This window comes from Patagioenas fasciata, chromosome 4, assembly GCF_037038585.1.
Source record: "Patagioenas fasciata isolate bPatFas1 chromosome 4, bPatFas1.hap1, whole genome shotgun sequence".
In the NCBI taxonomy this organism is placed as follows: Eukaryota; Metazoa; Chordata; class Aves; order Columbiformes; family Columbidae; genus Patagioenas; species Patagioenas fasciata.
The window spans coordinates 32,355,633-32,370,155 of record NC_092523.1 but is presented as its reverse complement, the minus strand read 5'-3'; the positions used below and the strand labels follow the sequence as shown (position 1 = coordinate 32,370,155).

The 14,523-nt window shown below is 36.8% G+C and overlaps 1 protein-coding gene across 7 annotated transcripts in view; it reads right to left on the bottom strand.

Moving 5' to 3' along the window:
- SLC7A2 (solute carrier family 7 member 2) overlaps positions 1 to 14,523 on the bottom strand; it is a 58,928-nt gene that overhangs the window by 9,072 nt on the left and 35,333 nt on the right. For 5 of the 7 annotated variants that reach the window (XM_065837014.2, XM_071807549.1, XM_071807546.1 and 2 more), the window contains 7 exons: positions 12,318 to 12,708; positions 10,932 to 11,087; positions 8,702 to 8,867; positions 7,991 to 8,127; positions 7,120 to 7,342; positions 4,472 to 4,611; positions 662 to 764 (listed from right to left, as the gene is read on the bottom strand). In XM_065837014.2, the coding sequence (XP_065693086.2) occupies positions 662 to 764; positions 4,472 to 4,611; positions 7,120 to 7,342; positions 7,991 to 8,127; positions 8,702 to 8,867; positions 10,932 to 11,087; positions 12,318 to 12,693 (1,301 nt within the window). In that variant the 5' untranslated portion in view covers positions 12,694 to 12,708. Of the gene's footprint in view, positions 1 to 661; positions 765 to 3,937; positions 4,075 to 4,471; positions 4,612 to 7,119; positions 7,343 to 7,990; positions 8,128 to 8,701; positions 8,868 to 10,931; positions 11,088 to 12,317; positions 12,709 to 12,807; positions 13,004 to 14,523 lie in introns of those variants that run through there. The other 2 variants (XM_071807550.1, XM_071807547.1) reach the window with 2 other exon arrangements.

The following is a 14,523-nucleotide window of genomic DNA, read 5'->3' as shown; positions in this document are numbered from 1 at the left end:
GTGTGAGACTAATGTGATAACACTGCTTTTTCCCTGGGATAGAGTCAATGTTTGTTTGGCTTTTGGTAGCTAGATGTGTTTTTGAGTTGGTATGAAAAGAATGTAAGAACTCATGGGTATTTTGGCTGTTGCCAAGGATACCAAGGACCTTTCCAGCTTCAGGTGCAAATAGCAGCTGGGGGGAGAATAACAGGAGAACACCCAGACTGACATCCAGGTTGGCCAATGAAATATTCCCTGTCATTAGCATCATGCTCCATATATAGCTGGCATTCATTTTTCCAGCTCATTACTTCTGTTCCATTCGAGAGTTTGGGTTTTGCAACTCATTAGTCTGCCATTTTGCTGGTTTGGGGTTTTTTTTGCCTTTTGGCCAATTGCCTTTTGCCTTTTTGCTCTTTTGCTGGGACTGGCTCTTCAGGACCAGGGGTACTTCCCCTTCCAGGACTGGCTGTTCAGCGCAACTGGACTTCATGACCAATTGCGTTATTACTTTTTATAGTTATATTTATTATTAGTCTTACTAAACTTTTCTTATCTCAACTGACGAGTTCTTCTCTTCCCTTTCAATTCTCTTCCCCATCCCACTTGGGGAGGGGGGCAGTGGGTGAGGGTTTGCTGTGGTTCTAGTTGCTGGCTGGGGTTAAACCATGACACTCACCTGAGAATGAGGACACAGGCTGCCACAAGTGAATAAGCGAGAAGTGTACCAATAGACATCATGTCCACTAAAGCCTTTAAGTCAAACAGAAATGCCATTATAGCTAAAAAAGAAAAGAAAATGCAAAATTTGTATGAGGCTGACATATTAAGTGCTAAGATTTTAAAATCTGTCCACAGTGTAACTTTACATTGTTTTACTGACAATAGTATGAGGGCAATCACGGTAATCATCGAAAACACATTTTTGAAGTCATCGCCAACACTGTCAAACCTAATTCCCTATGACTGGGAATCTCATTCATACAGATATGCACTAATGAGCCGTACAGCCATGCTGCTTAATCAATCAATAAATATTGGACTTATTTGGCCATTAGTATTTGTACACGTGGCTTGTTGAATTTGGGCCACATTGAAAATACATTTTTATAGATAAGGTTCAGATCCTCCAACAGAATCTCAGCAAAGCTGAGAGGATGGCTCCCACTGCAAAACTGGGGAACAACAGTCTGATCCAGTAAGTCGCCAGTACGTAAAATTTCCACTGATCTGAGAAAGAGTTCTATGTGAACAGGACTTTCAGGAGTTGTCATGAAAAAAATAGTTTTGTAGGATTTTAAAAAATTTATTATCTTACTAAAAAAATTAAAAAGTTAAGTTCAAGTGGCCTTCAGGAAAGGCCAGCAAAATTTCACAAGATTAAATATTCTTAAGATCACTGAAATCAGAGGCAGAAACTTCTATGATACTGAGAGCAATCATAGCAGTTTTTGTATTTCTAAAAGCTAATGCCACATTCTTGTGGAGATTCTGGAATGTCTCTTTTCGTCTATGCTGCTTGCACACAGCCACACATAATTCATGAAGAATTTAGCACAAGCCATCACTAAATGAAAGGCTACTGTTAATTCATTTGAAATATATGTGGTCAGAGAATCTCTTAAAATACTTATATTTTATTAACATTATTGAGATGTATATAGAATCTAAAAATGCTTACATTTTGAATCACCAGTAATCTCAACATTAAAAGAAACTATTAAATGTAGCCTTTATACACTGTACGTATATGCACAGACAATTTTTTCTACATTCAGAAATACTTATATATAATATGTATGTTACATGTTTGTTAATATATTTGTAGACAGGTGTATAAGCACAAAACCACACATTCCCCTGGTTTTTGACCCTGAAGGAGAAACCAAAATGTGATTTTCTGAAAACAATACTGCTGTGTTACAGAAGTTTTATTTCACCTTTGAGTCTTGTCTTCCAATGAAGGAAGGAAGACCATCCTGTTTAATGACAGTGGGTGTTCCTAAATAAAATGAGTCATTTACAGCATATATTTCTGAATACCTCACTGCTTTGCATGCTCAAAAGAGCACAGGCAAGCAAAGCTGAGAAAGAACAGAACCAATTATATCCTCACATACAGTAGCTGTATTTCATTTTCAATCCTAGCTTTGAAAGGCTACTTTGTAGCCCAGAATATTTTTTGTATTAAAACCAAACTGAAAAATGCCTGTAAGTTTTTGACTAAGAGAAAAAAAGACACAGTATTGCTTTTCCACCTCTCTTAATTCTAAGCCAAGAAACAATGGTGTTGATAGATCAGTTTATGGTGATGAAACCTTGGACTGATACCAAAACATTTTGCCATGTGCAGAGTTTTGGAATAGTGATTATCACATGTGAGAAGGTAAGTCACAGTAATAACATGACAATTGCCTCAGCTGCAGGCTTGGCCTGATAACTTTAATTAATGGGCTAAACATCTACTCTCTTCAACATTTCCTAAAGCTATGAAACTGTCCATGCTACGAACTAATAGAAAAGTCAGATAATATAAGCCATTGCACACATCCATAACTGCTCTGGCAAAACTTTTTATGACCACAAGTTGCCAAATATGCATTTTTTTTTTTTTTTTTTTAAATACAAGAAGAAATTACTCCTTCTCCAGCCGTAAATAAAGCTGTATTCAGGTGAGTTGTTGACACACCAAATTCCCCAAACTGTCTACAAGCAGTAAAAGTGACGGTTGCTGCATAGCTATATCACTCAGTTTACCAGCTGAGTAAAATGGTTTTCTTTCTCCTCATCATTACTGTGATTTCAGATAAAGATGATAATTTTGTCCGAAATAATTGCACTTCCAAATTATCATAGGGGAGTAAGTCAATATCATAAATGAAAATAATACAAAATCAAAACAATAAAAGTGATTCTAAGCAATTTATTTGTACTCTGACCAAAGAAAAGGAAACTGGTAATAATGCTTCATGTGGGAACTGTCCGGATAATGACTGTGTCTTCTCACATTATTGTGAGCAGTTCCAGTCTGGTGGTATCTGAGGATGATCCTGACTATTAAGAATAATACTTTACTGTCAGTTCTGAACATTTTATTTGATATCAGTTTTAGTCAGGGCTTCCAGGTGTCATAAGGCATATTTGTCACATTTGAATTACATTTAAGACTTATTTATTTGCCTTTCAGTTAAATATTTCTAGAGCTTTTGGTTTTCCTGGAAACAGACATCCCACTCAATGACAACGAAATTTGGGCACAGCTACATGTACCTCAGCACGAAGTATGGACAAAAAAGGAACAATTTTATGTTAAAAATTTATCTTTGTGAAACATTAAGAGTTGGCAACAGCTCCCAAAATGCTGTTTTGCTAAAATATACGTAGGCATGTATGTGCATACATATAATTGCACACGCATATGTGCATACACACATAACCCCCCAACACACACGCACATACCCCTTAACCACAATTGGGTAAGTCCACACAAAACCAAAATAATTTTCTTTAGAACAAACTTTTAAAATCTTTGTATTTTGCACAGAAGTTGATCCTGCTGCAAATGTAGATTCTTTTCTCATGTCTCACAATAAAAGTGACAGTTATTTCCCCCCTTTACAGGTGTGACATAGAGACAGACAAGGAAACCCTGTAAGTAGAGCATCAGCCTAAGGGACCCAGATTAAGTAACAAGCTTATTCACAATACAAGAGGCCAATATAAATTAAAAAAAAAAAAATCAAATCATTTTGAATTCTGTGACATTAAGGACATCACTACCACCATGATTGGCATGATCTGGAGTTCTTACACCCTTTGATTACTCCGTAATTTTATTCCCACTGTACATGCAAGGGAAGTTAACAAGCAGCCCTTTTAAAAAATATAAAGTACCATGCACGTGCATAGAGTGTTTAAATCTCAGTTTTAAGTAACACGGGCTTTGAGAGCTTACCAGAGATGACCCCTGCTGTCAAGGTGGCAGAAACTGGTGCCTGCCTCTTACTCACTTGGGCAAGAAAACTAAAGAGTAAACCATCGCGTGCCATGGCAAACAGAATTCGGGGCAAAGGGAACATAGAGCCGAGAAGACTAGAACAGAAAAATGTATAGTTCAAATACAAGTTATCAAGAGCACAATGCTTTACTGGTAAACCCAACTATACAAAAAGAAAGCTTGGAAGAGTTAATGGGTTTAGGTTTAGTTTTGGTTTAGGCTCCGTGTTGCTGCTTTTTTTGTTTGTTTGACACATATTCTTGGGTTTGGATTGTTGTTTATTTTGAACCTGTGCTTTGTAGTACTTGAGATTAACCAACAAATACAAAATCTGTGGTAAAGTTGTACTGGTAGCCTACTTTACCTGGTAACAATCAGATTTGATCATTTCGGTCCAAAGCAAATCAAAGCTGCACAACAGTGGTCTATTACGATATATGCAACGTGTTTAGCAGTGCACCTTTCTTCACAAGGATCAACTCTTAGTCTCACCTGCTACTGCACCAGACGATAGAGTAGCAACTAGTGGGGTCTTCGTTTTGGAACTGATTTGAGCTAGACATTTGAAAAGCAAGCCATCCTTCGCCATAGCATAGATTACACGCGGCATTGGGAAAATGGATCCAAGAAGACTGAGTAAAAAGCAAACACATGCAACATGGCAAACACAGTTCATGCAGAGTTCTATCATGGACAAGATAAACAATGTTAATTAATGGCATGTATAGAAACAAAAATTATGATTGTAAGACAAAACCAGAAAGCCCCAGAGCCCAAGATACTACAGATCAGACACAAACTGAAATTTCTGTTTCCTTGTAAAGTCGATAGCTTTTTTTTTTTTTTTTTTTTTAATTTAGATAATGGAATTCATTAGAGAGAATTAGCAAAATAATTCATGCCTTCACTGTAGCTCTTGGGTATTAGTGGACCAGGAACATGTTCCAGGTCACACTAACTATGCAATTAAGCTTTAGTATTCCTGGAGAAAGTCAATCAGACAGCAGCAGCAACCCAATAAGCAATAGCAGCATCTCTTACACGCTACATTTCCATGTGAGGCGGCTGATTAACAGTAATCCAAAGTAAGCACCGTACAGTTATACCTGGCACATTATTTTTTTTTAATTAAAGCACTTCTAGCCAAGCTTCATTAAGATTGTTTATTTTTTTGAAGAAGCTAATTAATTTAGACTTGTTATTAGCAGAACACAAAAAGCTTTTAAGATGTTGATAACTCAAAGCTCTTTTTAAACACACTTCTTAAATCAGGTGGTTTCTTTCCCTCAAAGCAAAATATTGTATTTAAGAAAACCAAAACCACTGAAAGGATGAAGGGCAAAATCATAGCCAGTATAACCTCTGCAGCAAGCACACTAGTTTTTTAGCCAGGTGAATGGTTGCCTTTCTTACTTTAGGGAATTGACTATATCCCTTACAGAAGGCATAGTTTTTACGTACCACAGATGCTAAGTACCTTCAGTAATGCTCGTGAGACATGTGACACACATGACAAACATGACACACATGAGATAAGTTTCATTGCACGTGAACTGATTTTGATGTATGAATGCCTTTTCTAAAACAGGGTGACAATTGATTTTTCAAATAAGGATACTGTTAAAACCCACTGCCAATTTTTTTGCTGTTGTGGCTTTGTAAAATTTATTTATCCTACCCCTCTTTAAGTACACATAAATAACAGAAACATTAAGAAACACCTTTACCCTGAGGTAACAAGTTCACAACGTAACATAATAAGAGGTAACTGTGCACTAAAAGCGATGATCCCAACATTTTTCATAATTGCACCTGTAAACTGAGGACTATGAAAGACAACTTTCTTTGTTCTGTTCTAAAGTGACATCAGTCAAGAGACTGAGGATTAACCTCTCCACATAAGTAAATATAATTCTTTACAATACACAGGAAAAAGAGACCAACAGTTCAAATTTCTGAAAAAGCATTCTACCATCCCAGTTCATTTTGTTTTCCAGTATTAATTTCTTTAATCTAGTTTCTGCTTACGTATCCCTTCCACTATTTATCAATATAGAGGAAAAATTCATTAAAATGCTCCAAACTGAGGGGATCATGACAGCTAGACAGAAAATAACTAAAAGCCCAGGATGAACTGTCTAACTATGACATTCTCCAGTCAGCCCTACAAGTCCTTTAATGTCATTCCGGAACTCTTTTCTTTTTCTGTCCGATCCTACATTAAAATATTCCTTTCCTTTACGTCATAGTTCACAGTCAGTCTTCAAACTAATGCTTACAGAGTTATCTCAGGGTACTGTTTGCATTAGGGCTTAACCAGGTGTGCTGTTTTCCTTTGTGAAGAGGCAGCTGGTGTTTTTTCCACTGAAGTTCATGTAAATGACTTCTCACCTACATAAGCTCAGGTAGAAAACCGGCATCAGCATTTTCCTATCCCGAAATTCAAGTGTCAAGCAACATGTTCTATTCTATGGAAGTGTTTATACCACATTACAATTGGGGTATAACATATATGAACACATACTAATTTATCTCATGCCCTCCCTGATCTTTTTAATCAAAATAACATGTTAAGTTATAGTTACATCCACAGTTTCACAAAGGGGAATAAATTATCACATTTTCACAGCTGTAATCTACATCTCAAGTACCCACACAGAAACCATGGGAAGATATCATGTCAGAAGACTGACTACTGGAAGAAAACAGAGACAGGCAAAGAAGATGAGGAGTGGAGATAGTTATTCATCTCTTCAGTTTTGCCTGCAAATACACAGAGCCCATAATGCTGTTGAGCCATTGGGAGTGGACAACAAGGAAGGCCAGAATGGGTGAGGTTTACTTTATCATTTATTAAGGTAACTTGCAGGTCATATGTCTGAAAATACATATTTTAATAAAAAAAACCCTTCAAGGTGATAAGCCAAAGAGGCAGAGTTCAATAACAGTGTGGTTTAAAAAAAGGATCTTAAATTAATGCACCTACTGCAGTCAAAACCTGCTCAAGTCTAAAACTTGCTTGTAATACTTATTGCTAATCCTTTGCATGAACTGAGCATTCAAAATTAACACATGAGCATTAAATGTCATATATTATCTATCAGCTTTTCCCAATAAAATTTGTATTTCAAAGTCTTTACCTTGTGGACAATGCACAGAGGGATCCCACAGCTACAACATATTTTGCAGGACCCCATCCAACATATTCAAATGCTACTGGCAGAGGACTTTTCTCGTCTAGTAGATAGTATGGCATCATAAGTGTCAGTGCAGCTGAAACCCCAAAGTAGGCCAGGAAGCAGACAAGCAGGGACACCACAATTCCTATGGGTATGGCTTTCTGAGGATTCTTGACTTCTTCTCCTGAAAAAAGGAAAAAAAACCACCCCACCAAAAATTCTTAATAATTTCCACCTTCAGCTTTAAAAGATAACATCAAAGATAAATCATTTGTTCATCTAAGCCATAGAAATCACATCTGTAACAGAAGTTTTAAAAATCTGTATATAAACAGTTCAGTGACACAGAACAAAACTCAGTATTGTCTTGCCAGAAATAACATTAAAAAGAGAGGTAAACTAAAGGACATAAAATACATTCTATATCTATAATACTCGAAGCCCACCATTTCTAGTTATTTACCTACAATTTCTAAGTTAAATGAACTCATTCCCTATCAGCAATATATATGCCAGCTTTTAGGAGAGATACCTCATCTCAGAGAATTGTAAAAGTGAGCAGGTGATTAACATGATTTGGACAGAAAAAAAACATATACTCAACACCTCCCAGACTTAGAAAGCAACCATTAAATTTCTCTAGAACAGGAACATAATAAGTAAAATCTCCTTCCTGAACTCAGAGTCATTCTACATGGACTGAAGGAGGTTTCAGAGAAAGCAAAGGACTAACAGTAGACAGATCGTTATGTTGCTTTTGTGGGGTTTTCTAACAAAAAAGCATGTGATACATAAATACTTCTATATGTACACACACATGTAAGTACTATACCAGTTGTTGCAATGCAGTCAAATCCTACAAATGCATAAAAACATGTTGCAGCACCAGCCAGTGTTCCTGTGAAACCATATGGCATAAATCCTCCACTCCCATATAAACTTGTCACATTCTCATAGGATGAGAAATTCCTATAAAGAACAAAAACACAGCAGAAAAATAACTTTTGTTGTTGTTGTTATTGCTAGGACAAACACATGCATCCTCCCCTCCTACCATTCGGGAAAAATATGTTAAAATACTCTTTGTCAAGACAGAGTTCTGCTTTACAAAAGTGCATGAGAAGACATTTTTATGTCTGTGCTCCTAAGAAAGACAAAAATAAGAGTACATGGAAGAATACCTGAATCAAGGAACTATCATCTTACTCACTTTGCAGTTGGCAGCAACACATATTAAAACACTAATGGTGTAGTCAACTCTTGCTATCATACTCACATACTGCAGTTCATACAATACATGACTTAAGGGCGAGAAGCCAGTAACCTCTCAAATCGCTCCAGACAAAAGTATTGAAATAGGATGATTTTTTAAAGGAAACTACAAACAAATAATAGAAAACTATTTTTAAGGGAATAATATTTTATTGTCCCAACAGGAAAGGTATTAGTTGATACATTACTTACAATACCACAAAAGCAAGTATAACAGAAAACTGCTTGGAAGATGAGCAAGTAAATATTTTTTTTTTTTAAAAGTAATTACTTTGTTACTGTAGTAAGGTTTATGAGATATTCTTCACTTATTTTCCAGTTGTAAGGATCTCCTTTCACAAAACCAGAAATCACAACGAAGATTAGGACCAAGATGTTAACAGCAGTGAAAACTTTATTCACCCATGCAGATTCCTTTACTCCAAAGGATAAAAGACCTAGAGAGCAAAAATATTTTATAGGTGTGAATGGTCCCTTAAACTAATAAAATGGAATTTTAAAGAAGATACATATGCAAATGCTGTGAATAATACTAAAAAAATAGCACTAGCTTTTATACTTTCAAAATGCAGTAGCACAAATTCACTAGAGTCTTTGACAGCACGGTGATTGAAACCATAAAACAGAAAGCTTCTTTAACCATATTCTTTAAGCATTTAAAAGTATTTTAACCAGTTGTTACTTACTGCTTTTCTGAGATTCCAATTCATACCTCCATTTTATGTGATGGAGCATAAGAATTCTGTGCTTAATAAAAACAGATCGGTAGAATCTATTCTGTCCAGAATAATTACTCATTAGATTAATATAATAATAAAAATTATTAGACTGATAATGTGATCTGTTCACTCCAAGCCTTTCAGGGCATATTCACCACAGAGTAAGTGTCCCATTTCCTATCGCATTAATAAAACCTCTGAAAGAAATGCACACCTCCTGTTCATAAACACTGATTCATAGAGATTCTAAAAAGTCTGCCACAACATACACATGCCTTAGGTTGCAGAGCAGTGCATTTAAACAATCGGAAAGTTATTGCATCGGGATACTACTGTGTCTTTGGATTTGCAACAACTGTAAGTGTACTAATAGTTTAATGGAAGAGCAGGCAGTGAGCAGATCAGGAAAAATTAAATACAATGGGAAAGCCTCCACAGGTTCTTTGCACTCAAAGTGTTTCCACTAATATCACATACATGCTTTCCCTCATTATTTAGAGATTAAGTATGAAAATTTTAAGCCTCTCAGGATAATGCCCCAAAAATGTCCAGTTCTGCTAATGAGACATTTGGTATCTTCTCATAGCACAGAAGTTATATAAGCTGGGCATTTTTTCTTGAAAGGGCATTTTTATTGGAAATAAGTGTATGCTTTCTTTGGCTTAGTTTCTCTGAAAAACGCAGTGTCTCAATCAGCCTAATGCAGTATGAAACATCGTATATACACTTTTAAAAGTCCTTTCTGTAGCAAAACCAAAACAAAGCAAAAACACAAAACCAGATTTCTGTGGACTTTCCCTTGTGCTTAGTACATAATGTTTTCTGTAAAACATCATCTCCTACAGAAGGTTATACCCGTATAATTTATCAGTTTCACTTTCCAGAGAAGAAAAGCCCCTGCTTTTGTTTGATCTGAAGAGAGGTGAACACAACAAATATTTGAGATATGGGTCAGGCTTCTACTGAATACTGATATACTTCTAGCCCTGGCTGAAAACAAACTATACGCTTTAAAACATACTGACTGCTTCTTTCTCTCCTAGTGGCACTAAGAAATGTTCCCTTGTGGAAAGCAATTGTTGAATGCAAACATGCAAATAACGTGCAGTATTTTTCGCTTTCCAATCCCTCAAAAAGCTGGTGTCAATTTTTGCGATTTAAAAACATGATACATGAGTAAGGATGTAAAAGAAACATGACCAAGTGGGGTAGTGATGAAAGGTTTACTCAGGCTTCAAACCAGTTTGTTGGGCCACGCCAGTACCTTGGAGTGCCCTTTAGCTCAAACAAGTTCCAGGCTAGAGAACTCTTTTGAAGACTCAAAATGGAGAGAGTTATTTTATACTGAAAAAGTTAACAATTGAAAGGGGAAAAATCCCTTACAAATGCCCACTACATACACAATATGTGACTGAAGGAGAGCACATCACATTACCAAAACACAGAACTCAAGGTCCCTCTGGAAGCATTCACCAGCAATAAAGCAATAAAAAAAACACAGGACATGTTATAATTTTTCTGTTATCACCAATCTGTTACTGAGAAGTGATTATTTCATGTCTCATCTTAAAAAAAAAAAAAAAAAAGAGAGTACACATGAAAATTAGATTATATAAATTGAATTCCCAGAGTCATTGTGTCAATACACACATGCACATCTAAATGTCTCAGATATTATAAAGGTTGTTTCTCATAAAACAAAACCTACAATTTAGCATTTTTGTCTATAAGAAACACTCTGACATCACAACCATTATAAATGAAGCCGTATATGTGTCTTACCTGATAAAAGCAATATAAGGAGTACAGCAAAGAAGTCAGGATACTCTGCTAGCCCGGGGTAATTCATTTTGAAGTAGGTTCTGAAGAAATGACCAATCTGTTTTCCAAGAAGTTCATCAAAGGTGCCACTCCAGGCTCTTGCTACACTTGATGTACCTTCATAAGATACATGCACATTCAGGATTTTGCATACATACAAGGATACAGTTCCTTCTACTGTAAAAGATATAAAACTAAGCATGTAGCTACTTGCAATTTAAAAAACAGAGCTTGTGTTAATATGGTGGGGCTTTTGCAAAGGGATTTTAAACCTACTGAATTTTTCTACATACTTTCTACAACTAAAATATTCACATTTGTACCTCATTCCCCAAATATTGCAGAAATTATTTCTGCATCATTTATATTTCATGCTATTCTAGAAGACACTTATTTCTAAAGATACAATATGATGTATGTCAAACAATATAAAGCAATGTCAGAAAGCAGTTTAAGAAAGAAGAGGAAGAGAAGTTTGTGCACCTGGAAGTAAAACAAAAAAATCAGTAGGAAGATGTATATTGCTGTCAGCAGTACTTAAGACTAATACACTTCAGTAAAGTGTTTGTGTGGCAATGGCTAAATATAACCTTGTTTTTACTGCTCTCCTGTAATGAAATACACTTAATCCAATACTTGGGCATAGGGATTTTGTAGTAATTTGGGCAACAGTCCTGTAGTTAGTTATACATATACAGCTAGATATGCTTATACAAAACACAATGGATGCTTGGAACACGTACCTCTGGAAGAAAATAGTTTTGAATCAAAAAATGTTGCCTCTGCTATAGCATTGAAACAGTTATTTGAATATCTGCCATATAAGCATTGATTTTATTCCTGTCTGGTCAGCTTTGCATTTTATGGGATTACATGACAGGACACATTTAATTAGCATGAGGTTATAGTAACAAGTTAGTACTTAAACTTCGTAACTTTCTTGAAGTGAGATACTATAGTGATGGGGTTACCTGTAAATGTCCTTGCTGCGTACATTCAGAAAAAAAAAAGTGTATTGATATTATGAAATTATTCTTGCTGACCAAAGATAGCAAAGAAATCCTGTTTATTCTTATGCATCATCACTGGAATGACAGAATCTTCATACAAGTTCTTCAGTCCATGATGCTAAAGACAGACTTTTGCAAAAGCACCTTGCAAAAAATCTGTTTACAATGGTGATGCTTAGGAGGAAATAAGCTAAACAAATTACCTTGGTTATTTGATCCCAGCAGGAGTAAAAAGCAATAGTAGCTAAGTAGAGAGAGAGAAAAGACAGACCCAAAACTGTATCATATTTCTGCTGTCTCAGAAACCCTTGAGACCTGTGTTTGTTCTTAATCTTACCTATAACATAGGACAAAATGAGATTCCAACCAGTGATAAAAGCCCACAGTTCTCCGACAGTTACGTAAGTATACAAATACGCAGAACCAGTCTTGGGAACACGAGCACCGAACTCAGCATAGCAGAGACCTGCCATCACAGATGCCAGCGCAGCAATGAGGAAAGAAGCAACGATGCTAGGTCCAGAATCAGATTTGGCTACTTCTCCAGCAAGGACATAAACACCAGCACCAAGGGTACTTCCTACTCCCAGGGCTATAAGGTCCATCGTCGATAAACAGCGGCACAACTTGGCGTCCTCAGGACTTTCACCACTGACATTCTTCTTCCTCACCAGACACCGAACGAAGGACAAAGCTGGTCCACAGGGCAACATGGTGGATGTAGAGCTCTGAAATAAAATAAATCATTATTTTACACAAAAGGTAGCATGGATATTGCTGAAAAATAATTAAAACATTTTTGCATAAAGAATTTTAATCACACCTACCAATTTATATATTTACACTCTTCTATAACTTTAAATAAGCTGGCATGTGCTTTTTTCCCAGGAAACACATTAGGGATTCAGTATTCCTAATTTTAAATTCAGCATTTATTTCCCCAGGAAAAGATATCCATTATCTTTAGGTTTACTACACTGTTGTAAAAAAAGAAGAAATTGTTTCTGTTTATTTGCTGATGGTCACTTCTTAACCACTTCTAAACCAGAATCAGAACAGATGTCTGTTACCTCATATATCATAAGGACTTATAAGCTAAGGATCAGCACCAACATACATAGGATTTTTAAGTTCTAAAACTCCAACACCAAGGTTATAAACATTAAAAGCTTTAAAATGTAGCCTTCTGACAGAACCAATGCAGTCTCCTTTTCCTTCAAATACATGGCTTTTGCCTTTAGAATTTGCTTCAGTAAGAATTGCTTGAAAGCAGATTAAAATAGAAATACTCCTTCCCACACCAATGAAGTTTCTCAGAATGGATGATGACTCTCCTTGACAATCATCTAACAAAACTCGATGGGGTAACTGCTCATCCCATGCTAACTGCAGTTCTTCAATATTCCGAGGGCACTTCACAGTGTGGGGTGCGATCAGCTCTTGCACACAGGTTTGGCTTTTGTGACCAGCCACATCCTGGAGGCCGACAGCTGGGCAGTGCTTCTCTGGCCTGTGATATGGGTTCCTGCTGGGAGGAGCAGCAGTGACCCTGTTTCCCAGCTCAAAAAAAATGATAGCTGAGGGTCCAAAGCATTTGCGCGGGAGGGAAGACATGGGCACCCCATTAGAAATAACACAAAGAGGCAGCATTAATGTACAAGTTCTGTCTTTCTTCATGATTTCATGTGAATTGTGTTGTTGATAACTAAGAGTTTGGTAAGAATTAAGTGATGCTATCTGCCATTTCCCCAAACTGCTGCTTGTCTTTGCAACCTTTGCAGTAACTATCTATACTCTGATCATTATTTGTTAAGTGGAACCCTCCCGGGAACTGAGAAACTTTTGGATTTAAATGAAGATGTTCTGCTGGTGGATTGCTCCTTGGTCTGTATCAGTTTCCTAGACCACTAAAGGGCATTTCTATTCAAAATAGTTGAATCCATTAACAGCAATGACTTTGCAACAAGACTGATAGCTCACTTAGCAGTATTTGATCCCAGAACAAAGAGGAAGAAGTAAGAGAACTGCCATCCTGAATACGAGATTGTTTGAAAACATCCCCTTGGGTATGAGAGAGATCTCTGTTTAGAAACATTTCTCCCCTATTCGCGTAATAGGTCCCCAAGTACATGGCACTTCTGTCTTCAAAGAGCATTCTTAAAGGAAAAAAAAGAGTCTCCACTCCATTTCCTTTCAGGGAAAGGGAAGTTGATAAATGATAGTGAATGCAATTGAATAGCTCTGGGCAGTGATACTTAACGCCCATTAGAAAGGTGATAGCTGCCCCAGGACAGTGGAAGGAGGCAAGACAGGCAAGCTGCCAAAGCTCTGCTGCAATGAGGCAGTCCTTACAAGCTGCTGGACTCTCAGAGATCAGTATCGGCCCATCGTATCTAGAGTTCATCCACTGAGGAGATTTCACACATCAGCTCCAGAACTAAGGTGATGTGCATGTCAGCTTCTGAGGGGAATCAACATTTAACTGTTCAGGCAAAGTCCCCTGCTGCAGCTCCTGAACTCCTCAGTAACAGCAGCCTTTCTTT